The following is a 27842-nucleotide window of genomic DNA, read 5'->3' on the forward strand; positions in this document are numbered from 1 at the left end:
GGTACGTTATTAGTCAACAGTAATGGTCTTGGGACCCATGCCTACATTAACTGTCTTGATCACTTTACTGACGCTCGTATGCAATGCACCCTCTCTAACAGTTAGCCAAATCCTGTTTCGGAAAAGCTCTATAGGTACATGCTGAGTGCAACATATCTTTGGATTTTGAAGGACGAGAATAGAGGCGAGAATAGAATTTGACACTCGCAATGATACAACCATGCCCCTATTTGCACTTGGCCAGTTGATGCATTGCACACTTTACCAGTTCTAAACTCTTTTCTGCAGAACAATTGTGTTCAAAGTATTATTCTGGCTCTCCAAGAACCTAAAACCGTCCGTGCCACAACCCCTGATTTCCTTTCAGCACCTCACTTTCTGACTCAAACCACACTACCTTCTTCTAGCACAATGTCCAATATACACCAGTCTTGATAGCATTTGGGTATTTTAAGGCGAAAGCCTTTAATGTCTCATCGTTGTAAGCAGCAGTTGTCGACAGAAATGTCACGCTTTTCAGTTGGTCGAAACGGTCGTGACGTCAAAGTGCGCGAATTTCAAACGGGGCCAATTGTACTTGGGCTAGTAACCATGCAACCAACTGAAGGGATCGTATAGTGATGCTCTAAGTCAGTGGGACTGAGCTTAGTTAATTGCTTAATTACCCAATTAGCCCAATTAACTTTCTAGTCAAGCCATATAAATAAATAAAACCGGGTAAGAAATTGGTCGAGCTCGGTAATCGAACCCCGGTCTTCGGCGTGCGAGACGAGCATGCTATCCACTCGGCCATGCGAGCTCGATGGTTTGGAATGAACAAAGGCACGTCTAACGAATGCGGTGTCGTCGCTCACTCTCATCCTCCTCCCTTTCCTTCCGGCGAGGTTTAGGTGTCCACTGAGTAATGAGAGACAGATAAATTTTCTTTCCTCAAAAACCAATTTACCGACGAGCGAGGCGTAGAACCGAATGGGCAATGGCGTTCTCTGGACTCCCTGGCAGCGTTGCAAGATGCTGTCGCGTTCCACTCTTAGAGGCGAAGCTTAACATCTTAACCACACATCAGTGACCACACTTTGTCAAGAAATTGCCCCCCCCCCCCCCCGAATTTTGACGGGTGTTCACCCAGATATGTGAGACAGTTACTGCGTAATTTCCTTTCCTCAAATACAATTTACATTTTCTTCATTACGGGCCCTCTTTGCCTCCTTTCACTCCCACTTCCTCCCTTCCTCTACGGTTCCACCGAGATGACAGAGAATTTCCTTTCCTCAAAAAGCGTTGCGTTCAAAGGGCAAGGCATGTGGTGGTGGAAAACATTTATTTACAGATAAACTTCGGGAGGTGAGGTATGAGCTGACCCAAAGGGGGCCAGCCCTCACAAGTACTAGGTGGAGGTCCCTAGTTCGGGACCCCAGTGGCGTCGGCCGCTGCCCGGGCTCGCGCGAACAATGCCCGTTGGGCCTGCAGGTCAGAGCAGCCGAGCAGGGTCGCCTCCCAGTCCTCCCGGGTTGGGTTGGGGTGAGGGGGGATAGCAGGGTTGGAGGGGCAGGCCCACACCATGTGGTAGATGTCCGAAGACTTCTCCGCACAGTGCGGACAGCTGCCAGAGAAAGAAGGGTCAAAGTGTTTTAGAGCTGCCGGGCACAGCAAGGTATTTGTATATAGGCGAAGCAGAAGCCGCTCCTCCGCCTTTGAGAGACCTTTACACGGGCGGGGATAAAGACTATGGCCAGATTGATAAAGTAAAAATGTCTTTAAACGAGTAAGCTGGAGTGAATTCGAGTTCCTGATGGTCGGGGTCGGAGGGGAATGTCCGGTGAGAGAGCGCGCGGGCGGCGGCGTCAGCTGCCTCATTTCCCTCAAGGCCCATGTGAGCAGGAGCCCAAACGATACGCCGGTGAGCGGGGTCCCCGGTATAGACGCTGTTTTGGAGAATGCGGTAGGCTAGATACGGTACCCAGCCCTGCTCGACGTTCCGACATGCCGCTCGCGAGTCGGAAATAATTGTTTTTGAATTGGAATGAGATGCAGCCAAAGCAATGGCGACCTCCTCCGCGTGTGTTATGTCACGGGCTCGGAAAGTAAGGCCGTTCACTGTTTTGGATTCGTGGACGACTGCGGCCGCGAACCATCCCCCATGGTGGGGGCCGGAGGCATCCACGTAGAATACGCCGGGTTTCGATCCATAGTGGCGGGCCAGGGCTTCCGCCCGCGCCAGGCGCCGGCCATTATGGTCCTCACGGTTCATGTTCGCGGGAAGAGGGCGCACGTGGAGGGCGCATCTCCACTGGGATGGAATACGTACGCGCTCTTCCATGAGAGTGGTGTGTTAGATGTGTAGTCGGGCAAGAAGGCGGCGACCCGACGATGTCTTCGAGAGACGTGTGTATTGGTTGGTCAAGTGAGCTTCCCGGAGCTCCCGAAATGTGTTCACCATGCCCAGCCCCAGGAGGCGCTTGTTGGAGGTGGTCACGGGGAGGTCCAGAGCCCGCTTAATAATTTTGCGGAGGATGACTTCGAGTGAATCCTCGTCTTGCTTCCGCAGGTGGAGGTATGGAGTCGAATATGGAATTCGACTGGTTACAAATGCATGCGCCAGCCGCAAGGCGTCCTTACATCGTAACCTCCCGCGCTTATTAGAAACCCGGCGGACTAAGCGGCCCACCTGGTCCCCCACCTGACGGAGTTTGGCCAATGTTGTTTCTGACCGTCTGTCTTGATGTATAAAGAGCCCCAGTACCCGGACTTCGATTTTTTCAGGGATTGGACCTGTCTCAAGAGACAATGAAATTTTGGCTGTGCACTTTGGTGAGGGGCGTATGTGCACAAATTCAGACTTTTGGGTGGAGCATTGGAGGCCGCAGCGGCGAGCATAACGGTCCACTATGGTCGCCGCCTCCTGCAGGTTGGCCTCAATGTCTCCAAGGCAACCCTGTGTGGCCCACAGGGTGATGTCATCGGCGTACAGCGCATGCTGTACACCGGTGACAGCACCCAGCTGGGCCGGTAGGCGCATCATAGCCAGATTGAATAAAAGGGGAGAGAGCACCGCGCCCTGTGGTGTACCCCTGGTTCCTAAATGAAAAGGGCCATGTTCCTTATCCTGGATTCGAATGTAAGATTGTCTGTCTGTCAAAAATTGCCGAATGTATTGAAAGGCGTTTCTGCCGCAGTTAGTTTGAGAGAGGTGGGTGATAATGATCTCGTGGGTAACGTTGTCGAATGCTCCCTTCAAATCCAAGGCGAGTACGACCTTGTCATTGTGAGCGCATTCGACGGGGTCAAGGACAGCCCGATTGAGTTGTAGCAGGACATCCTGTGCAGATCTCTGTGGGCGAAACCCGAACATGGTGTCTGGGAAAAGATGTTTGGATTCCATGAACTCGGACAGCCTGTCGCGTACCATCGTCTCCATGAGTTTGCCCACACAAGAAGTCAGAGAGATGGGGCGGAGGTTGTCCGTGTTGATGGCCTTTCCAGGTTTAGGAATGAAGGTGACCAGGGCGGTCTTCCAGTCGATGGGGAGTGGTACTTCCCCAAGCCAGATTGAGTTAATGTAATTCAGTAAAGACAAGTATGTCGGGTCGGGGAGGTTGGCTAACAATTTGACTGTAATTTTGTCCCGACCCGGAGCGGTGCCACGTTTCATTTTTGCCAGGGCCGCCCTCAGGTCAGGGAGCTGGAACGGTTGATCCAGCTCAACGTTCTCAGAACCTGCATAAGAGTACGCCGGCCCACGGGGGTCCTGGGTGGTGCACAAGTACTGGTCCCGGAGCTTGTGCGCCAACTGAGTTGTGTTGCCCTGAAAGCTGTGTATGGCTCTCTGGAGGTGTTTTTGAGTTTCCGTGCGTGTTTGCGTGGGGTCAATTAGTGCACGAAAAAGTCGCCACGTGTTCCGGCTGGACATTTGCCGCGCGGCCGTGTTGCATCGTGCCACCCCGTTGGAGTCGGCGAGTTGGGCCGCATACTCAGCCGCTCGTTGAGTGAGCTCGGCGATGCGAGCTTTAAGTTTCCGGTTGTGCTTCTGCCGGCGCCACCGACGGACGAGGCAATGCCGGGCCTCCCAGAGGTGGAGCAGGTGGTTGTCCACATCAGAAACCGCCTCGGAGAGCTGAATTTGAGTTTCGGAGGAGCGAACGCTAGAGACCAATTGTTCTGACCAAGACTGGTAGCCTTGTTCATGTATTGGTGTGGCAGTGTTATAATGTTGCCTGAACTTGGTCCAATCTGGGAGTCGGGCTTGTGTTGTTGTTCGCGCGAAAGGATAGGTCCTAATCGTAATGTTCAGGAGGCAGTGGTCGCTGCCGAGGGTTTCCTCGGTGTTGACCCAGTCTGCATACTGAATGTTGTGGGTGAAGGTCAAGTCCGGACACGTATCCCTTGTCACGGAGTTGCCTATACGAGTTGGATGGATGGGGTCAGTGTGAAGAGTGAGGCCCAGCGTTGGCGCAAGCTCCGCCAACTTGCGTCCCCGCTTCTCTTCACGGCAGTAACCCCACATCCGAGAGGGAGCGTTGAAATCGCCCACAATCAGGAGGGGGTCCCGACCCGCAACTGTCAGCGCGCGGCTAAAGAGGTCCGCGAATGATACATTCGGCAATTTCGGATTGCAGTATATATTGAGTATGTGTAACGGTGGGTCCTGCTTGCGGAGTGGGAGGAGGGTCACCATTACATAGGAGTATTCAAGTTGTATGTCTAAGTCGACCTCGTTGGCTGTATAATTTCTATGAACGCAGAGACAAGACGAGGGGTCCTGCTGGAACGTCGTATAATTTGTTAGTGTGGCGCCTTTCCCTGGCTCTTGGAGGGCAACCACCGCTGGCAAATGCTCAAAGGTTGATAGGAAAAGCCGGAGGTCGGCGCGCTTGGAACGGGACCGGAGCCCCCGACAGTTCCATTGAGTAATCGTAATGGGGGAAGCCGATTTGGAAAGGGGGGAGCGCCTACACCGAGGGTGTCCCGCCATGCTCAGATTTTGACGTGATAGGTGGTAGTGAGGCTGCCCCCGAGCCAGATACCAGGGGCTGAAGCTCAGCACCTGGAAGGGGGCAGCTGTCTTCGTCATCGTCGAGGTCATTGACTCGCCGGGATAATCTAGAGGGCCGACCAGAGACGTCCTTAAGGGGACCGGCTCTGCGAGAAAGGCGGGGGTTACTCGCGACGTGTTGAGCGATCATAGAGGGGATAGCCTCCATGACTCGAGCTATAAGGCGTTCCATCGCTGTCTCCAACAAGGTGTCAAATTTGGCATTGAGGCGGGCTTCGAGTTCAGCAAGGGAAGGTTCCATAGCCGGTGTCGCCGCCGTCTCGCTCTCCATAGCCTCTGTGTCGGGGTTACTAGGGGGATGGGGAGTTGTTCTAGCCTCTAAGGCTTCAATTTTGGCAAGTAGCATCTCGTTTTGGGCCCGGAGAGAAGCTACAAGGTTGTGGAGCTCAGCGTCAGCCGCCGAGTGAGGGGCAGGGGAGAGGGGGTGGGAGGAGGAGGCAACCCTGCCTGAACCGCTCACCTGTTTGCCATTTTTGACAGCGTTGGCCCAGGAACCGGCCGCGCCATTCTTGTCTTGGGAGCGGGCTTGCTTCTCCTGGCCGCCGTGTGGGGGCGGTGGTGGCACTTGACAGCCCTTGACGTCCTTCCCGCTGGTAGGCGTCTGTTGTTTTGAAGCGTCGCTGCCGACGCTACCAGGGTGATGTGGCTGCCTGCCCATCACGCTGGATTTCCCGCCCTTAGGGGCGGCTGGCTTGTTGGGACGGTATTTTGCAGTGCAGTCCCGCGAGTTCGTGGCATGGCCACCACCACAAACTGCACACTTGGCCATACACTGGTGAGGGGCCCGCACCCCCTCTTTTATGGGTGCCTGCTGTCCACACAGGCCACACTTATCTTGTGCTGGGTTGGGGCAAGCGTCTGCCCGATGGCCGACAGTTCCACACAAGCTGCAGGCCGGAATAGTGCGCAAATACGGCTGCACTGAGACGATTTCAGAGTTGTAGTGGACGTATTTTGGCTTAACCGTGCCGGCAAAGGTGAGCCGGGCCTTGTTGGAGTTGCCGAACTTGCGGATATCCAGTAGAGTGCCGCTCCTCCACTGCACGCTAGGTTGAAGAGATTCGGACGTCTCATGGTTGGCCACCGTAATGACTCCATAACAGACGTCCTCCTCATGTTCTTTGAGATGGCCGGCGAGAGGCACATCTCCTATGGTCGATTTGATGGAAAAATCTCCCAGCAGACGGTCTGCGACGTGGGCGTTCCGGGTGCTGGCGAGGATCAAATTTTGGTCCTTGCATAAAAGGAGGCTCAACTCGGACGCCTTAGGCGCCCCGAGGAAAGCGCCGAACGCGGCACCGAGCTCGCCGTATTGAAAGACGTCCCAGATGGCCAATGACTTCCGGGGCTTTATGACGATGACAAAGTCATCTAGGTGAAATTTTGGTGAAGGCTTGGGCCTCCACTTGGTAACAGGGTTGCGGCCCTTTGGGCCGGCGTCCTTCGCCTTTTGCGAGGCGGTAGCTTGGCGGGTAGCAGCAGCCTTGTCGGTGGTTTGCGTGGCGTTCGCCGCTATCTTGGCCTCGCGTCTGGACCGGCGCTCAAGCAGACGCAGAAGATTTGCATTGCGGATCGAGTCCGCGGGTGCCGATTTGGGTTCCACAGTGACGGGAACGGTCGACCAAGACATGGCGCCCGGGTCATAGCCGCGTTGCAGAAGTGTTTCTTGCATCTTGTCGAAAGAAGCGACTCCCTCACAGCCGAACGCCGGCGCAGCCGTTAGGCTTAGCGTCGGCGCCGGAGGCGGGAAGGAAAAACCGCGTTAAAATTTGTAAAAGGGGGCCCACCTATATGAATTTGGTGTCCACGGGTGCCGATGAACTTGCCGAATCCAAAGGGAGCGAAATTGATGGGATCCAATGACTTGAGTCGTGGCTCCTGTCAAAAAACGACGGAGCCGAAGCGCCACACGTCTTGCAGACGCCCGCCAGAGGGCCCCCACCGCAAGGCATCGCGCCGAACGGGTGGTGGCGTTCCGTTCCGTGGACTCCTTGGCAGCGGTACAACACGCTGTCGCGTTCCACTGCTAAAGGCGAAGCTTAAGCGTCATTAATTAGCAGGTAATTAGTATTCAGACGTTAATCAGTAATTAGTCATTAATTAGTGATTTATAATATCACTTAGTAATTAGTACTTAATTACATGTGACGCCACCAGTGCCACAGAAGCAGCGAAAGTGGTCTGGAAAATGCTTTCGCCTCTACGCACTTTAGACAGTCAAAGTGCCCCCTGATTTTTTTGTATGGGACTGTGCCCAAGGGCACATTTAAAAGTCACGCTTGGAGAAGCCGTCCCATTTGAACCATGTCCGCGTTTTTCGTAAAGAAAAATGGAGCTCAGCATTGTTTTCGAACGTGAAATTTCTTGCTGTGGAGGGTGCATAAATTTGCCCCAGGCTGTGACTATGCATTCTCTTTTGCATATGTGCCACGCAGGAAAGGGATACAGGCCAAGACGTCTTTCGACACCTCAGAAAGCCTTGGGAGTATTCCAGGGTAAAGTATGAAGAGTTGCTCAGCAACCCATGTATTTCAGCACTACTGTAGGATTGAAAGAACATTTATTTTGTCCAAAACAGCGAACACATCTTGTAGTGACGGAATCATTCTTGAAAGGTATGCGTTTTCCACTTGATCTGGCTGGAAAAGAAATAACAGTGAGCCATAGTCAACATTTTTCCACAGCTGTGGATAATGCTTAACCAGGGTTGATCTTGTAAGCTTTAGTAAACCTTTAGTACTAGTTAGAAATGGCTTATGGCTTAGGACGGTTCAACTTCCCAAAGCGACTCAGGCTATGAGGGACGCAGTATTGAAGGGCTCCGGAAATTTCAACCACCTGGGGTTCTTAGAAATGTGTACTTTGCAAATGAGGCACACAAATGCTGTAGCCAAAGGACATGCCTATATGTTGCACTTGTATGCACTGTCAGGGTGTCTGCTAAACTACTCTTTTAAAACTTTCTTACTTTTCATTGTTAACTAGTCTTTTCAAGCTCCCTACATTTTAAATGTTTTTCACACTAAAATTACACTTAAAATTTCAACTAAAATTCCCCGACCTATAACAAGACTGAAACACAGAGCCACCTATAAGATTACGGAGAGTATTATAAATTACAAAAAAAGAATAGCAAAAAAAAGAATAATTTACTGGAACTGCAAACCGTGCAATGAAAAAAGATTTCGTCATCCCTTTTGAGAAAGCGTTTCTTTTTTTCCCTGAATTAGGTCAAGCTTTAGGCTGCAATTTTTAATGCGATCATTGCTTCTAAACGACCGCTTTAGTATGGATGGCTAGCTTTTTTTTCCGAGCAACTGATGATTGCATCAAGTATGTGCAAGCCTTTTTATAACAGTAGCTTCAAATAGAATCAAATGTTCTCGATTAGTGCAAATATTGAAACAGATAGTATAAATCAGAAAACAAATGTATTTCAGCCAAACATAGTGGGGAATAGAAACGAACCTTACATAAAAATATTTCACATCATTTATTGCACCCTAACGCCATCCAGCACGATCAGTAGCTGTAGCAGGCCAGGGCCATGTTACCACATCCCGACCTCTATACCTTTTGCTCTCATTAAAATTTCTTTGTCTCCCTCCCGAGACAAGGAAAGTAATGTAGAAGCTAAATCTCAAACAAGGCATAACTCTGTATATGCAAAAGAGTAATGATACTAAGACTTAATATTTATATGACAAGGGAGCTGCTGAATGTTATGAAACACTGGCCATCATGTTATGCAAGTAGAGATCCTTTTGTTATAGTTCAGACATAGAAAAGGCGTATTTCTTTTCAGTTGCTGATAAGGCTGCATATCCCTCACTGGAGTTAGGTCAACCTCAGAGAGAACAGAGCTGTGCATTGCTGTCAAACAAAACATGACTTGCAAAAATGTGCGAAGAGTGATAGTTTAAGGCACAACTCGAGTGCGACGACCCCTTTATGCTTCCCTGTGACACCTCAAGGCATAGGCCTGACTGGAATGGCACCCCCCAAAAAAGTGTTCTTGACTGCACAAAGCGTGCTCAGCCTTTCATCAGTTTCGCCGCAGCAGAATCCCCCACAATAATTTGAACTAAGAATGAGCGTAGTCATTTAGGCAACCGTTTTTGTTCCCGGCATATCGACAATGCCTTACTGATCTGAGCGCTTATATTTTGGATTCTGTTAAAATTATGCTTATAAAACTTGCGCTTCTTTATTGGTTCATAACAGGAGAGATATCTGATGGCATTACACAGCTTTCACAAGAGTAACAGACAGCTTCAGTCAGAGAAGCTTCTGGGAAACTCCATAAATGATACTCTACACGCACACAGGGATATCATACACCGCAATACTCATTGTACTGCCTGAAAAAAATTTTTACTTTTCAAAAACACACCGTTCATATAGAGGCCAGACCAGGCATAACATTTAACTACACATTGTTGAAACTGAGGATTTTTCTTCGTGCTTGAAGCTTCTGTAGCACTGTGCAACACGAAACAGTAAACATTACGAAGTTGTCCGAGTGTTAGAGTGTTTTTTTGTATGCTGCCACCAGAGCAACAAACATGCTCATTAAGGTTGGAAACAACCACAACCTTAAGGAACCAGATGGGCTGATCACCGGGCGCTTCTACTGTGAATCTGATGGAAGTGGCTCTGCCGCTGCAAGTCCAGAATATAACCACTACAGGAGTCCCAGCAGTACGATTAAGAGGCAGTGCTACACCAAAAAAAGACGTCGATATACGTACACGCATTTCTCACATAAGTATGGTGCAACATGGTCACACGTAATTTTGCTTTTGAAAAAGATTTGGGACAACGCAGGGACAACACAAACTCTGGTGTGTAACTCTGGTGGGTTGTCCCTGTGTAGTCCCAAGTTTTTTTCAAAAGCGCAATTATGTTTGACCATATTAACTACCAACTAGCCCAATTTGAAACCCTCTTTATGTTGAAACAGGCACGTCATCTTGCAGACAGCAGCTAAACTCAGCAAGGAAGATTTCGCAATGTATCAGCGTGACACGCAGCAGCCAACACCCTCACAACAGTTCATATATGCCTAGCTTCCCAGATGTAGGTTCCTTGCTTCAAAACTCAAAGTGGCTAAACATAATGGCTACAGCCTTCCCTCTAACGGACTCTCTTAAAGTACACACATCTAAGGGGCAAGTTTTCGAGTTTTTCTGTTCAAGACAACAGTGTATACTTCATGCAGGAGCAACTTCACGACATGCGCAGCTGGGTTGCTTTCAGCCGAGTGTAGCAATTCAATTCAATTCATTTATTTTCAGCACACATTTACATGGTTGGAGCTCTCGGGCAAAAAGCTGCTCGGGGCAGCTTGACGAGGCCCAAGAGACCGTTACAAGGTAGAGCAGTGCCGACATATGATTAAAATATAACAAAAAAACAATATTATATTCATTATTATATACAAGGAAAAACACGGCTAGTGTTACAATATAAAAACTGACTGTGTACTGAAACATAATACATGTTCAAAAAGACCGTCGTAAACGATATAATTACGCAAAGACGTCAGTATTTGATAACAAAACACAATGTGATAATGGACTGACATTTTAGGATTTTATTGTGCGTTGATAAATCGTTCCCGCAAGTCGCTTCTTGTGGGCCTAGCATCAAATTTATACTTGTTTAGCAGTGAGGGGAGGTTATGTTTTAATGACTGGTTCTTATAATTTGTTCGGAAACGAGGAACGTGCCAGCAGTCTGTGTTTCGTGTAGATACTATTGGTTCGTGGCGTTGTAGTGAAGCGGTGGAAATTAAAAAGTCACGAAATGAATTAGACAAAGAGAAGTAAGTACGTAAAATCCGGAAGTCATATAATGAAAAGACAGGAATGAGCTTATAGGTTGCGAAAAGCAGGTCAGTATGTGCTAAGTGTTCGTGATTCCCGATGTATCGTGTAGATTTTTTGTTTATTTCTATTGGTTGTAGTGCTCCAGACTAGGTTACAGTAGTTAATATGTGAAGCAAATAAGGCATGGTATATTTGGAGCTTAACGCGTGTTGGAAGGAAAGTGCGGCAACGCGAGACGGCTCCAGCTACCGCGGAGATTTTTTTTTGCATATATTAGCAACATGCATGTCCCAGCTTAATGTGCTGCTAAATGTAACTCCAAGTATTTTAAATGAAAGCAATGTAGTCAAATCGCATCACATCGCATGCAAAACAGCGCAGTGCTACCACCTGTTGCCCACAGTTTTCTGTGCCACTCACTGGAAGTGGTTCAGGCATTGCCTGTACTGTTGTTGCAGTGCTGTCCCATCTAGGCTTCAAGTGGTTTCTTAGTGGGGGCTATATTGTGTCATGTTCATAATGCCACTGTCCGGAACTGCTTTTGCATTATTAATCATCCTGGTATTCTACTCATGGCACACTATTCTCTTGTGCATCTTTCTGTTCTAAGGTGACGTCAGACTCCCGTCACCTATGTCAAGATCATTCTTTTGCTTGGTGCGACACATTCAAATCAAACTGTTGGAAATGCTTCGCTGTCCCGTAGTTAAATGTAGTCGCTGTTCCTGATGACTTTCTCAAATGCGATGAGGAAAGCGGAGGCAAAACCCAGAAGCAAACGATGGTAGATCAAATATGGCAGCAACCTCTCCTCTCCTATCTCCTTGGTTATCCTCACAGACGATTCTGAAATAATCATTCACAGTGCATCCACGGCAGCTCTGTCTTTCTCCCAACGTGGTTAAAAAAATGCTTTAGTGCACTCCTTGAAGGGCCACGTGATTCATGATAAGGATTAAAACGATGCATTATCGTGACGCATGTCACAATTAAACAAAATCACACAGTGCGTATGTACAGTTTCGTCCACTCTAAGTAACGGCGCAGCGTGGCCGCGCTCCGCGGGGCGCGAGCGCATAAGGCGCGGTCGCACATCGAAGCTCTGCGGCGCAGGCGCACACGGGCCCGGAGGCGGTGCTTCGCGTCGTCTGCTAAGGCGCGGGGGCGCACAGTGCTTGCTCTGCGGTGAAGCACACCTAACTCTCTGCATGATTACAGCGCTAGTGGGTACCGAGACAGCACTGCGGGAAAGCGCACTAACTACAACGCGTTGTCGCTGCTTGCGCGTACGACAACTCAACGGCCTCTCGTCTCAGTGCCATGATCTCTGTAGTATGCATGCATTGCTGCAAACTTGTCATTTCGGGTTTGAATTGATTTGGTTTATGGTGTTTAGTGTCCGAAAGCGACATAGAGGACCCCCGGTTATTGCCGACCACATGGGGTATTTTTACGTGCTGTGATATCCCACAGTACACATGTAGCTTGCGTTACGCCTCCATTGAAAGGGGCAGCCGCAGTCAGGGTCAGATCCTCCTTTCGAACACTTTGGCTTTTGTCAGATATGTATATATATATATATATATATATATATATATATATATATATATATGCGAAATTGAGAAACGCTTCATTTAGGTAAACATTTATTGCGAGTCTCGTCTCGGACAGAGCCTGTTCTTTTTGTCTCACAACGCCTTGTAGTTAGTGCACTTTCCTGCAGTGCTGTCTCGGTGCACACGAGCGCTGTAATCATGCAGAAAGTTAGGTGCGGTTCACCGCAGAGCAAGCACTGTGCGCACCCGTGCTGCAGCAGACGAGACGAAGCACCGCCTCCAGGCCCGTGTGCGCCTGCGCCGCAGAACTTCGATGCACGACTGCGCCAGATGCGCTCGCGCCCCGCGGAGCGCGGCCACGCAGCGCCGTGTTCGTACTTAGAGTGGACGACCCTGTACATGACCTCATAACAGAATGAGTAAGAAGGTACCTGCTACATCGCTGCAAGTCATGTGGTCTAACCCGACCTTGAATAGACAAAACTTATCAGGAAAGGCACAACTAAATTATGTAAAAGAATCTTCAAGTCCTGCCTGGTAAAGGAAGCTAGACAAAGCTGCTTTAGTGCACTGTCCATAGATTTCACCGGCAAAGTTCTGTTTTTTATAAAGATACACGTGTAAATCTGGCAATGCATAGCTTCGCTGTGCTCACTTTTGTTTATGTACTGATGGTAACTTTTTTTGTTCTTTGTGGTCCGCTTATTCCCCTCAATTTTGTTACTTCATTTTGCCATGTTCTCGTGTCTTTGTGTGACGATGTTGCAGCTGTCGATATAAAGGATAGTGTTACTTGCAAAATTCAACTTGAAGTCAATGCTTGTCTCACATTGCTTATTAATCATGAAATGCTTTTAGCTCCCGTTGTCGGCAATGTGGTGACGTCACGCCGAGACCAAGAGCCAACATCCGGGCTTCAAGAAAATTTTATTGGACCTCATGGTTACACGATAAGGGACCACAGTCCCTCAAAAAATACAAGAGTACAGTTCGCGACTAGTGTCGCTCGATTACGGAAAAGCGATCACTCAACACACGACGGCACTGAAACGAGAACTTCCGGGCACCGTACGAGATTTATTGAGATTCAACGAGACTCTCTAAGCCCTCCTACTGGACCGGCACACAAGCGCCGGTTGCTCTCCAAACTAATCACAAAAAATAACTGCTGCCAGTGTCTTCTCAATGTTCATCAAGATATCACTCGAGCTGTGCATTTGATAATGCACGGAATTATAATTTCCGATTTCTAATAACGCGTGCAAAAAGCACATACATGCCGCGATACACTTCGTTGTCATACGTGATCTGTTAGGGGCTTTGAGAGAAGGCCGCTTAGAGAAAGAGGGGAGCTCCAGGGCGAGAAGGGCTTTCGGTGGAAAACTGCTTTCGCCCCCTCTCCAAGGATGGCGCTATGGTCCTACACTCACGCATGTAAAAGACCGGCCGCTGGGCCTTCAGCTCATGCCTTTTGCCCCTCTTGCAGGCAGATGTATACACGCTCGCGGAGTATTCGGACGCGTTGCATATACATTCTTGTCAGTCCTGCGTCTCGTCGTGTCCGGGTACCATTCTGCATGGTCCTGCATTTCAATGCCGCAACCATCACAGCTGCTTAAGCCGAGCAATGGAGCGTGATAAAACGAGAGGTAGGAAGCGTCTTGCGGAAAGCGATCGCTTTGAGAGTGATACGCCACAGAAAAAGACTGCTCGCCCCTCCCCTGCCGACAACGAACACTAGACCCATTTCAAGATTTTGACTAGTACCATTTACAAGCAATTTGTTATGCCCGTAAACATTTCATGCTTACTCTACTCTCGGTTACGGCAGAGGCGGAGATTTTTCCTCTGCTTCATCCTTGTTTTTTTTTCACACTAATTAACCCCCCCCCCCCCCAAAAAAATACATCTTTATGCAGCACTTACGTATACAGCGGAAATTTGGACGCTAATAGTACAATTTTAAACTTGACTGTGGACAGCATAGCGAGAAATAAAAGGAAACATTCAGAGATAGATGGCAGCAAGGAATAGAGAATACACGTGAGCTGAAGTAACCTAGCTATCCGATTTGAATTGAATTGGCTTTGTATTTGCAGGAAACAATACAGATGAATCCCTGCGGGTGGCATAAGTCTAAAGGCTTGGAAGCCTGACGAGGCCTTAGCCCCCTCACATCAGTTACAGCCTTCAGCAGCAAACACACATTTACTGCATTTATACATGTACGCGGTTGCAATAGGCTAACAATTACAACACAATGAATACGATAAATACACAGTACAATGCAGCAATATAACTAAAGTGCAGTTCGAAAGTTTTGAGCAGCAATGACGGTACATATCCATCCATGTACACATGAAAGAAACTAAGCCATAACTTGCGTACGTCGCGTACAAACTGGTGTTGCGTACAAACTGCATGTTTCTAATAATACCTTTGTGCAGAATTGGATATTAGCTTATATCACAGTCTAACGAAGAGCAGTAGGAAAGGGAAACAAAAGAACAAAATTAGGATAATAGTTGCAAATGCATGATAACCATGTAGAAGATGTTTACTGGTATTTGTAATGCATTTATGGTTCTAAAATTATATTTAAGGAGAATAGGAATGGTCGATAATTTCGTTTGAAGGCTCTGAATGGTTGGCTGAAGTCAACGTAAGATTCGTGTATGTTAAGCGGTCTAACCATTTCATAGTCCATAACCGGTTTGCCGCAGTTCATTCTGAAGTTTTGTACCTTTCTCTTACGATTCCTGATCTCATATCTCATGGAGGCATGGTGGACGTTATCGACATATAGTTGTTTTTGGTATATTAGTTGCATTATGCGGAAATTGTACTTTATTAACTGGAAGGATATTATGTTTGAAGAAAAGTGGTTGCGTAGGCAAGTTTCTTACTTCACCTTTGCAATTCTCTAAGATCCGAAGTACGCGCTTCTGCAGAACAAATATTCTCTCATAATTCCCTTTAGGGGTCGTACCCCATACTAGCATACTATAGAGGAGTTCGGAATAGAATAAAGTGTAGTACATTGATCTCTTCAGCCAAAGAGGTAAGATATGGGCCACTTTACTTAAACATCCAACAGAACGCGCGAGTTCCGAAATTAAATGATCTACATGATAAGTCCATGACAAATGTTCGTGAAATCATATTCCAAGAAACTTTTGCGTCTGCACTCTCTCCAAGTAATGGTCTTCAAACTTAATATCGATATTACCACATGCATTCTTATTGATGGGTCTGAATACTATGTATTTAGTTTTTTGCGCATTGAGCTGCAACTTACTTTTTTCTAGCCACCGGGACAGTTCTACCAGATAATAATTAGCTTGTGCCTGTAAAAAATACACTTGTGTCATCAGCAAACAACGTGATTTCAGGTGTGTGTTTTAGCTCAGTGATATCATTAATGTATAACAGAAATAGTACTGGCCCCAGTATCGAACCTTGTGGGACACCTGCTTTTATAAGTAGTTTCTGGGAACATACGTTGTTCAAGGTAACGTACTGTTGCCTCATTGACAAGAAACTCTGGAAAAGATTTAAGGTAATGCCTCTAATGTCACCTCTGTTCAATTTCCTAAGCATGATATCGTGATTCACTGAATCAAAGGCTTTCCGTAAATCGAGGAAGATACCTAGGGTATACAGCCTCCTGTCAAGATTGTTAATAATATGAGTTTTAACTTTTACGAGGGCTTCTTCTGTCGTCTTGTTTTTTTGAAAACCGTATTGAGATGGCGAAAGTATATTCTATTTGTTAAGATATGTTGTTAGGCGCTTGTGAATGCACTTTTCATAAAGTTTTGAAAATGCGGGCAGGACTGAAATTGGTCGGTAATTTGAGATATCATTTGTAGAACCACCCTTATGAACGGGGACTACTTTCGTCACCTTCAATTTCTGTGCGAAGATTCCAGTCAGAAACGATATTTTATTGGCGCTACCTTAATTTCGTCATATCCCCTCGAAGCAGTGGCTTTTAATTCCTTTATAAATCTGGTGGCCTCAGCTGGAGTAACATCAAACAGCACAAGAGAATTAATTTGACTGTTTTCATCATAGTTACAGTCATTTTCAACCTGGCCTGTTGCGGGCACTGCTGCATCCACAAAGTATTCATTTATTGCATCCGCTAAGGGTTGACCTTCGAAAACGATGTTATTAATTTTCATTTGTTGAGGTGCACTGCTAGCTTGACTTTTCCGTGTTAAGAAATTAACTTCTTTCCATATTTTTCTTTTGTCCGATCTTATTCGGGAGAATAGTGACTCATAGTAGTCTTTTTTGCTTTCTTTCAAATTCAAATTCAAATTCTTTATTTCTGCCTTGTAAAGATACAGACAGCGGAGGCGCAGAAAAAGCTGAGAGACAGCTTGACTAAGCCGCAGCTCCCTTTCGCTTGGCAGCACCTTGACAGCAAGGCTTTTAATACAAAAGGCAGTTGCAAAGCGTGATAACAAGTGCACAATAATGAGCAGGTACAAGAGAAAACGAAAGAACATTATACAATATTGACACAATATTCACATTGGGTAGACACAGGTAATGGCAGCAAGACACAGTAATGGCAGCAAACGTCGCCAATTGATTTGTTCCGAAAGCGCCTAAACTCAAGAAATAAACCATAATCCTTACTGGCAAGAAATTTATGAAACATTGTGTTCTTTTGTTTTATTCTTTTATAAAGCCCTGCACTAATCCAAGGCTTCCTAATTTTAGGTTTCTGCACTTTTGTGCTTTGTAACGGAAAAGCTTCATTGTAGCAGTATAGAAAGGTGTCCAGGAACAGGTCGTATGCTTTGTCTGGATTTTCTTCTGAATACACTTGAGTCCAATCTGCATGCTCGATCAATATTCTGAACTTATTCAGTAAGTTGTTGCATATGATCCTGTGCTCAAAATTACGAATTCTATTTTTATCTTTTCTGAATAAACATTGGGTAGCGATGTAAATCGGCTGATGATCACTAAGATCACATGTCAAAACCCCTGCTGTATATCCCGAGTCGTTAAGGTTTGCCCCATAGCCCCATATCCGAGCGCTAGCTCGATGTGTCTTCCTGCAGGACTAAGAAGGTTGGAAAAGTTAAAGGGTGAAGCAGAAGGAACAAGCAAGATGAGACAGACAGCTCTTAGATAGGGATCCTAGACAGCTAGGATGGCTATTTGTACTTGCGCTGTAGTCTCTAATCTGCCATTTTCATGTGACCATGTCTATATTTTTAGACATAGTTTATCCACAAGTAGGAGCCCATGTGCATTAGCCGGCCATCTTTATCACTGACAGATAGAAAGTCCTCTTCTCAGACGAGATATGAAAGCTGGCTTCAACGTCAGTTTTCATGTACGTGTTTCTCTTTCACTGTATGAGGTGAGCCTAGGCACTATCCGTTAGCAAGATTTGTGCTCTGTTCTAGTCACCATTTGTAGTTTTGTGTTATATGTGATACGATTCCTGTCTACAGACACCTCTATTCTACAATAAATTTCTAAAGCTGTGTGTCAGTGCTATGTGTTCCGTGCTATTTATATACTTGTCGCTTTTTCGTGCTATTTGTTTATCACACAAGCTCTTCTAGGCAATCAAAATACCTCTCAGATGATATGCTAGTTCACCACTACTTAAATAAAGCGACCAAGTAAGAGGCAATGCATGAGAAAAATGAAGTCGACGTTAACTAAGGGTACATGGAATGGTAAGGTTAAGAAACTTTCTGGGACAGCCTGTTTATGGCTAACTAGGGTACACAACTAGGGAACACAATGGTAACTAGGGATCACTGGAAAAAAGATTTTCCCTACAATATAATTAAACGCTGCTGCTCAACATCCCCAAACTGAAGGCACTTAAATTGTGTCACAAAGGTGCTTTAGAAGAATTTCCCACACAATATTCAGCTCCATACTTGGCTTTTCCTTCTCCGGAAATGAAACTTGGAAATGCTAAATTAAGAATCCTCATAGAGTTTTGCCACGCATTTTTGTGCAAAGGAAAGCATTGGCAGCACGCACGTTCGAAATAGACATGATTAAAGTTCAGTGTCCTCCAGTATCCAAAAAGATGTTCCACGTATGTTTTGAAGTGTAACTGATTCAAGATGCCTGGTTAAGAAGCAAGCACGCTAAAGTAAGAAACAATCAATCTGTGGCATTAAGTTCACTTACGGCATGCATATGCTTCATTCCTGAGTATCCCTTTCAAAATGCAATATCCTTTTTGAGTTCAACACCCCTTCTTTTCCCATATTTTATCAGATCTTACCACTGCATGCACAAAAATAGCACACACAAGACGCAACAATGCTTGGCCTATATTAGTGAGCCTAAAATGACGAGTGCGCTGAGCGACCGTGCTGCCTGCAAGCTGGGTTTTGTTCAGGAACCCATCTCCTTGTGACCTCTCGTGGGAACACACAGAAAGATTTACCTGAGGTTCTCTTTTCGACGAAACATCTCCATTTTGTATGAAGGTGCATGTTACTTTTGTCCGATACAACTCAAGAACAGAACTGCTTTTCCCCGTAAAAATACCTCCTTCAGCCAGTGGTGTTGGCTGATTCTCATGGCCTCACTCCACAATGGAGAGAGGGGTCTATCCCTGACCATAGAGGGAAGGGATTCTCCCTTTTCATCTACCATTGCCTGCTTTGTTACACTAGAATTGTCATGAGAATCGTCCACTGCAACTTGCTGGGGGTCCTTGACAAGGAAAAGCTGCTGCATTATTAAGTTGTGTCCGACTCAGGTATATATTTACGTTGGGCCAATGAATTGAACTTTAACATATCAGTCTGCAAAGTTGTGCATGAGATCTTCCCAACCCACACAGATATTTGTTTTGCTCATCTGTGTTGTGAAATTGAACTTCAGGGCCTACGTTTACGAACCGGTGTGGACAGTCGCAGTCGTCGGTCTGGCGCACCCGTACCCCATATGCGGTCCCAACCAAATATTGGCCCTTGAGTCCTGTTTTAAAATTTCAGAGTCATTTTCTGGCCGCTGCAACATGATCACCGTATAGCCTGGCAGGGTGGCTTCACCATACAGCAGTAGTCTCGCGTGAAGACCGCATACGCCAAGACGAAGATGAGTTTTTATTTTCACAACAATATAATTGTCAAGGAAGTTGGAGAAAAGACGATAACATACCTGACTAAGCGGCAACTTCCTATGACGCCACACAGAACACGGCAAGATGCCACACAATGTATACATAGAGCTTTATTGTCATACATGTCTAGCACATCCCCCCTACCCACAGACGTTTTTTTCTAGCTTTGCTTAGACCTGCTACTGCATTTCGCTGTACTGCTCTATATTTTGCATAGCACAATGAAGAAGGTTATGCCGTGCACCCGAGTGATCACACTGCTGAATCCAGCGTGCATCCAAAACCAGCTAACGATGCATACATAGGCATGGCACAAAACATATAAAATAAATTAACCCACCTTAGTACTATGCTACTGTATTGCGCGCTTTACACAATATTTAGATGCGGCTTGTTGTTCTCAGCTGAAAACTTCTCTCGGTGCGCTGAGCGACCGTGCTGCCTGCAAGCTGGGTTTTGTTCAGGAACCCATCTCCTTGTGACCTCTCGTGTTGGCGAGCAACCTGCGAAACGGCACGTTCAGTCGTGCACATCTCACTGAGCACCTTTCCAATGCACTGTTTCTTCCTCGCGAAAGAAAAGGAGCGCGCACCGGCTGGAACTCCCCTTACCGTTTGTGACTGCGAGTTTGCGAAGTAGAAAGACTAAATACAACTACAAAAACAGCCGAGCGGCGCGCATCAGCGCGAGGCAGAGCGGCGGCGCCATTTGCAAGCAGACGCCCGAGGTGGCCTCCTACATTGGTCATGACAACGAGGGCTGTGTTACAATATTTAATGTTTAAAAAATATTTTTGTGATGTAAGAAACTTACTTCGTGAAAACGATCCGCAATATTCACAAGTTTTCTTGATAAACGCGACAAAGCGCCGGGCATGTGTTGGGGCTCCCAGCCAATCTTGTGCCCCTCTTCTGTATCTACAAGCAAACGCAATAGCGCTGCCAGGTGTTTGACACCGCGTTGCCTAACAGTAGCGCCGCACACTGCCTAGTCTGAAGATCTGTGTTGTGGGTCACTCTCTGGACCCAGGGATTGTCGGTCTTCCAAGAAATATTTGGAACCAGTTTTAGGTTTTCACTGCTTTGGTCTTAAAGTTCCGGTATGCTGCTCGCAGTTACGTAAGCCGGTACAGAATACGTCATTATGGTCGTTGTCAAATTTCCAACGTGCTGCAACTTCGGTCCATTACCGCGTCTTCGGCACATCGCGCAAGCACATAGATTGTAATGCCGGTAAATGACATAGCACAGCAAAATGACCAGCGTGGGAGGTTTATTTGTTCTAAAGCTGTTTGAGCAGAAAGCTTGATTGGATGTGCAAAGACTTGGAACAGTTCGGTTCGTGTGACTGAGCCGTACAATTGGTTAATAGTGGCGGCACTGGCGTCTTATAGTTTCTCTCCGGAACTGGTAACTTCTTTATACCTTCTTGCTCTCCTTTGATATGACGTGTCTGAAAAAAAAAATGGATGCAGTATGATTTTTAGCAAATTTTGTCTCGTCTTTTCAGTGAAATGTAAGTGAAAAAACTTGAAAGTAGCGGTCACATCCTGTTTATTTGCAACGCTGTGCTCTAATCACGCCGTTCCTACCATTGACTGTGATTAGGACGATAGATTTGTAACATTTTTTCTTTTCTCAATACTTTTTCTCCAAACAATAGAAGGAAAATTTTTTAAGGAGGTGAGTCACCAGGGTTTAACTGAAAATGGGTTATTAATGCGAGAGCTTTAGATGGCTCGTATTCATGGTCATATATGCAAAAAAGGCACCATGTGACGTCACAGGCCGACGAGTCACGTGATAGAGTTGATGATGCCACACAGTTATAAAGCTAATTAAGATACTAATCAATTTAATGAGGTAGCGGCAAGACTAGTACTGTGATTAATGATACCATGTGAGTGTGACGTCGAAACAAGTCACGCGAAAACGGTTTAGTGGCATCACAGCAAGTCACGTGACAACGACATAACGTGTCGTCATACTTCATCACGTGAGAAAGACATAATGTGGCGTCGTACCAAGGCCACCACCCACCCTCTAATCCAAGAATGAGATGAAATTCCCGGGATAGAACCAATGGGTGACCTGAATGTGGTGGCAGCATTGCCGACTACATCCGCATCAAAAATTTGAGCAACCGTTCGCCGTACAGCGTTCCGGGTGGTGTTATAGTATTTCGTTTTTCATATAGCTTGCATGTTTCAGTAAAGTTGGAGGCTAGCTTGCGACAAGGGTTCGAACCGATGACATATGCTCCTTCAGATGCATGCTCTAGGGCGCGGTTCAGTTGTTGACGGAAATGTTCAGTTGTGCAGCTGTCCGAGCTTCTGCGGAAATCTATACACCATTTTCCATGTTAGCCTCGCACCCAGTTCGCTCGCAGCGCGCCGACTGCTTTCCTCCTCCCTGGCCTCTGCTTTCCTCCTTCCTGGCCTGTGCAGTCGGCAGTACCCGCATGCCCCCGCTCCATTTTCTGTGTGTGCACGCTTGGCATTTGACGCATTTTTTTGTCACGTTGTGCTTTTGTCGTGCATTTAACGCAATGGCAACCAACTCCAGATCAACAGGGAACCATTGCGTCGTCTTTGGATGCAACAACAACTACCGAAAGCGAAAAACGTTGGAAATAGAAGTATGCGAAGTTCACAGCAAGCTGCGTCAGCACTGCGGTTGCAAGCTTTTTCAGCTGCATTGATTTCCTGCGGACGAAGAGCAGCGGCGGCTTTGGGTTGCAAACATTAATAGAAAAGACTTCTCGCCTTCTCCGTCTTCTCGTGTCTGCTCGAAACATTTCTTCGGAGGAAAACGGACAGACGTAAACACAACGCCAATGCTTCATCTTGGCTACGAGCGAAAGGTGACTGTTTCAATTCTGTTTTAACTAATTGTGTTGTGTGTTTTGAGCAGCAAGTTAACGAGGCAAATAACATTAATTCAGGTGAAAGTTGGACGGCGACGCATCCACAGGGAGCCTTATGTGCCTGCAAAGAGAAGAAAGGCAAGTACTACCTCCAATCCATCCCTGATCTTGAAAACGGGTCGTGAAGTGCGTATGTACTTATATGCTTTGCAGCGCAGTTTTAATTCACTGCAGTCGTTTTATTTCTGTGCAAACATTACTTAAGGGTGCTAAACAAAGACGTATCAGCGTTCACGCTTCTGAAGAAGCCTTCGACGCGGCGGTGTATCGTACCGTTTTCAGAGGGGCTCGCGGCGCTAGTAGTATGAATGGTTAGTCGCGGCCTCCTTTTTCATGTTCTCTTCGCTGGGTGTGTTTCGTTTTAGTGCAGCGTGTCCAAGTTTGCGCCCATTGTTGTTTATAACCTTCATGCGTTAAAGTAACGCTCTTTTCTGCGAGGCACGCCCTCCTGGAGGGCACCGGACTGTTCGGGTAACATGCGATTTAATGTGCATCGAAATCGGCTGAGCGCCCGGCCGTTTTTGCATTTCGCCTACATCGAAATGCGGCCGCCGTAGTCGGAATTAAACCGACGACCTTGGGTTGGGCAGCCGATGGCGATAGGTTCTTAAAGTTTCTAGAGTTCAAGAACGGAAATGCTAGCACACTATTACGCATTATGATGTGTTTGCTAGTTATGTTTTAATGCCTGGTTCTACGTGCTTCCTTTTGCTATTCGTAGGCTTCCCTGGGAGATGCACAACCTGTTCCTTCTACAGCAAGCCATGAGCAAAGCAATGACATTGTATGCAACTTCTTTTCATTTCATACCACGCACAAATTGTTTATTGAAGTGTGCTCACTGGCGCATGCACTGCAGCGGTGGTCCTCACTCAAGCTTAAGTTTGTGTACTTGAATGCTTTAAAGGTGCTTTTTGATGATATCTGTCACATGCTTCGTTCTGATATTTGTAGGCTTCCCTGGAGGATACGCAACCCGATTCCCAGGCAGCAACCAATGAGCCACACAGTGACAGTGTACGCAACTCATTTTCCCTTCATACCTCACATAAAACATTGTTTTTTGCGGCATGCTCAGTTAGCACATGCACTGCAGCTGTGGTCCTCACTCAAGGTTAAGTTTGTGTACTTGAATGCTTTAAAGGTGCTTTTTGATGATGTCTGTCACATGCTTCGTTCTGATATTTGTAGGCTTCCCTGGAGGATACGCAACCCGATTCCCACGCAGCAACCAATGAGCCACACAGTGACGGTGTACGCCACTTATTTTCCCTTCATATTTGACACAAAACATGGTTTATTGTGGCATGCTCAATTAGCACATGCAATTCAGTTGTGGTCCTTGCATAGCTTCTTAACTTTATGGACAAATGCTTGCAAAGTAATCGTAAAGTGTCATTTGGTTGGCGTGTTTTAAAGGTGCCTTTCTTTTCACATGCTTTTTCTGATATTTGTAGGTTTCCATAGGAGGTGCTCACCCCGACTTGCCAGCAGGAGACTATGTCTCAAGCACTCGTGATGTATATTAGTAGTTTTTATTTACTGATATATCATATCTCTTGACTGGGAGCTGCACAGGCTTTCAGCTATTTTATTTGTGACATTCCCTACATCAGAATGAACTGTTTTGTTGCTGCTGTATTGTTTCCCCGTGACACAAAAGCATGGGCCCAATGAGAAAGCATTGTGACTCGCAAATTTGCTAGCAGCTCCAGTAAATTTCAGAAATATGATGCCATATGATTAAAGTTATAACAGAGCAAGTTTCTGCTTGCATTATGCACCAGTTTGGTAAGGTCCTTTCTGTGTTCCACTTGTAGCGCACCACCAGGATAGGCATGGGTGGAACTTTTGCCATATTCAGCAGGTCATGCAGCCTGGTGTGATGATGAATGTGGAAATGCATATACTCTCTGACAGGTAGATAAATGTGCAGATTGGTAAAATATCTAATGATTTCTCACTTAGTAACGTACTAGTGTTTACGCATGGGTAGTTCTGCTGTTTGTAAATAGTTGCTGTGTCGTCTTTATTGCTTGAAAGAGCCTTATGTGAACTGCTGGAGACATTTTTGCGGCTTGATGGACCTATTAGGAAATGTGCGACTCCAGAGCAGGCATGAATTATTATAATGGACCAGTGATGTGAAAGACAGAGGATATGGCTATATGGTCTAACTACACTGGTGTGAAGGTGTTGGAAATTCAGAGTTGCAGCACTGACACACTTGTACTCAAATCCTTGCACAGACGTGTATGCTTCAAATTTTATACGTTCAGTGCAATCTGATCAAAAAACCCCTTGCTCCACTTTACTCATGGTGATGCTTGTGCACAAATGGTTTCAGTAAATAAGGTGAGAACATATTTATGTTAATTTTAGTGGCTTAAAGACACCAGTTTTCATGCAGTAGCAGTTGTGCATCAGTTAATAGTAGCTGCATGTTATGATTTAAGCAGTGTAAAAGTTCTTTATGAATTTTTTTTTCATTTGCAGCAAGGTGCCACCTCCGATGGCGCCAGACCAGCACCAAAGTTTCGTCTAGTTCCTATTAGGGCAACTACTGCTGCGGAAACACAGACAGATACAGATCCTGTAAGTGCAGTTGGTTGAATTTTCTCATTTAATTACAACGGTACAGCTGTATTGCAGGGTTAAGGAAAAATGTAACATTGCATTTGGTGTACATTTTGTTCGTCGGAAAGTTGACAAACCAGCGTGAGAAGCACAAATAATGCACTGGGTGCATCACTTTCAAAATTCTTTCTTTACGAACCATAAATGGCATATGTTGGACCCACACAGAGAACAGTTGAGTAAGCCGCATGGCACCGCACAACATGAGCAGCAAGCCACTGCAGCGGAAAGGCACATCACCAACGCATTGCTTTGTGTTTGGCATCTCCTACAATCGTTTCCTAGCAAAGTTGCCAAAGTTCTTGAAATCTGAGATCATATTCAGGAAATGGTCTGCACTTGAGGCAATCCTGTGATTGCTGTACACATCACAAGTTGAGATGTGAACCACGTGTGCTATGAAAGGTTTTGTTTGTCAAGGCGTGCACAATCAGGGATCAATATTGTCCACTGACTGCTTTTAGTATCAAGAGCTTACCAAACAAGTACCTGCCGAAGTAAAATTAGCATGTACATGGCAGTAAGACGCATTCATGCTTATTCCGTTCAGTAAAAACATTGCTCAGTCTACATAGCATTCGAGGCACCACACTTTACTGCAATCTTCTGCTTAAAGCAGCCGATAACAAAATTTATTTTAAGTTCTGTTTGTGCTGTTGCCAGTTCTTGCAGGCAAGTTCTGTCTGCTTTGATCTCACTCTTTATTATTCCACTTTCCAGGATGGCAGACATGAGGTAGCCAGCCAGTGGGAAGACATGGCAACAGCAGACCATCCGTACTCTGTGCCACTGAACTTGGTTGTATTTCGGCCATCTGTTAGATCAAGGATGTCAGCAGCTGACATTAAGTTTTACAATGGGCTGACAGAGGACATGTTTGAGAGGCTCTCCAAAAGCCTACGACAGTTGTTGCTACCACCCTCACAAGTGCCACTGGAGGATCAGCTGCTGCTAACACTGATGCGCCTTAGACTTGGCCTTCTGCACAAAGATCTTGCTTGGAGGTTTTCAATTTCTACATCACTTGCATGCAAGATTTTCACTAAAATCTTGAGATGTCTACAGACAATAATGAAATATTTTGTTGTCTGGTTGCCAAAGTCTCGCATAGCAAGCACCATGCCGCAGGCATTTATCAAAAATGGCTATGAGAATACCACATGCATTATGGACTGCACGGAAGTGCCTCTGCAAAGGGCCAAAAAACAAAGGCCCAGGGCTCAGACATACAGTTCGTATAAAGCCTGCAACACTGTAAAGTTTTTAGCAGTTATTGCACCGAACGGCATCATCATGTACATGTCAAAATCGTATGGTGGCCGGGCCTCCGACAAGCATATTGTGACGGACTGTGGAGTTATGGAATACTTTCTCCCAGGCGATGAAATCATGGCTGACAGGGGCTTCACATTGGACCCCTACCTAGAAGCCCAAGGAGTAAAGCTCAACATGCCAGCCTTCACGAGAGGTAAGTATGCCACACCCTAACTCAGCATGTGAACAGTGACTTTCACATGAACAAGGCTAGTTTGCAGGTAACCCTTGGCACACAATGTGCCTAAACTACAGTACAGTGCTATCTTGTGAGCTGATCACATAGTGCAGTATGTCTGGCTGCTGTCAATGTTACAGCCTGCCTGATTAATGCACAGGTTCCTAGCTGAATCTGTTTAGTTGTATAGTATGCCCTTACATTCCTGCGTCATTTTGGTTTTGAGCAAGTGAAGCTTGTCCACTCAAAAATTGATCTGCTCAAGCACCCATTGCAGTAGGCAGCGAGTGAGAAATATAATGTGCCTGGCAGGTATTAAGGACTGAAGATCCAGGGGGCTTCTTAGCTGAATATGGCAAATACTTTAGCCACACAGCACTGACACCATAGGATGGATAGGTTCACAACAGCCTGCCATGTGTGGCTGAATGCAAAACGATTATGCACAGGAATAAGTCAGGCGGTATTAGCGAGGTATTGTTATTGTGCCTTTACTGCCTTGTCAAAGTTTTTGCATGTAAACTGTGTTGAAAAAATTGGCAGTTTAACTCTGGCGAGCAGAAGCTCTAGTTAAGCAAGGATACACTGTGTTTTGCATCATTAAACATTTTTGTGAAGCATTTCTGTAGCTGTAGCTTTTCGCTGCTCCAAATTGATTTGAATGTCAAACGGCAACCTCCATGACCTTGAGAGTTGTAGCTCGGAGAGTAGAGCTTCGCCCTAAAACATGAGTCATAGTGTATGTTCTCAGGTGCTTGTCAATGTGTGTTCTTCATGCAGTGTGAACTAACAAGTCCATATTTCCATTTTACTTGACAATTTTTCATACAGGCAAAAAGCAGCTCTCTGAAGTGGAGGTCACCCAAACACGACGCATTGCATCAGTGCGCATTCACGTTGAGAGAGCCATCAACAGGATAAAAAACTTCCGCATATTCAAGTCCACCTTGACCAACAAGTCAAAGAAGACAATAGATGCAATGATATTTGTGTGTGCTGGACTCTGCAACTTCAAGCCAGCTCTTATTCGTACCAAGAACCCTCAAGACAGGGCCAGCTCTACCTAAGTGAAGTAAATTATTTCTACAGCTGCACATCTTTCTGGACAATGGGTATTTGCGCACTAAAGCTAGAGATCAAAAACACAGCAAACCAACTTAGGTATTTTGCACACACTTCAATGAGCCACAGATGAAAGCAGAGACACATTTTCGTAACACAC

The 27842-nt window shown here is 46.1% G+C and overlaps 2 protein-coding genes across 4 annotated transcripts; one reads left to right on the forward strand and one right to left on the reverse strand.

Annotated features, from left to right (window-relative positions):
• Nucleotides 1-1325: 1325 nt before the first annotated feature.
• On the reverse strand, nucleotides 1326-6980 carry LOC149367265 (uncharacterized). The gene is made up of 2 exons (XM_089554866.1): nucleotides 5514-6980; nucleotides 1326-1603 (listed from the first exon to the last, which is right to left on the reverse strand). The coding sequence occupies exons 1-2, from the start codon at nucleotides 6723-6725 to the stop codon at nucleotides 1472-1474; spliced, it is 1344 nt and encodes a 447-aa protein (XP_089410992.1). The 5' UTR covers nucleotides 6726-6980; the 3' UTR covers nucleotides 1326-1471.
• A 14602-nt stretch (nucleotides 6981-21582) lies between these two features.
• On the forward strand, nucleotides 21583-27842 carry LOC149367266 (uncharacterized). 3 transcript variants are annotated; one of them, XM_089554871.1, is made up of 9 exons: nucleotides 21583-22428; nucleotides 22510-22569; nucleotides 23213-23275; nucleotides 23446-23508; nucleotides 23683-23745; nucleotides 23949-24011; nucleotides 24988-25086; nucleotides 25849-26596; nucleotides 27452-27842. In XM_089554871.1, the coding sequence occupies exons 1-9, from the start codon at nucleotides 22402-22404 to the stop codon at nucleotides 27685-27687; spliced, it is 1422 nt and encodes a 473-aa protein (XP_089410997.1). In that variant the 5' UTR covers nucleotides 21583-22401; the 3' UTR covers nucleotides 27688-27842. The 3 variants fall into 3 exon arrangements, with proteins under 3 accessions (XP_089410997.1, XP_089410999.1, XP_089411005.1); XM_089554873.1 differs by lacking the exon at nucleotides 23683-23745; XM_089554879.1 differs by lacking the exons at nucleotides 23683-23745; nucleotides 23949-24011.

Source organism: Amblyomma mixtum, chromosome 1 (genome assembly GCF_055824585.1).
Source record: "Amblyomma mixtum isolate Tamu chromosome 1, ASM5582458v1, whole genome shotgun sequence".
Lineage (NCBI taxonomy): Eukaryota > Metazoa > Arthropoda > Arachnida > Ixodida > Ixodidae > Amblyomma > Amblyomma mixtum.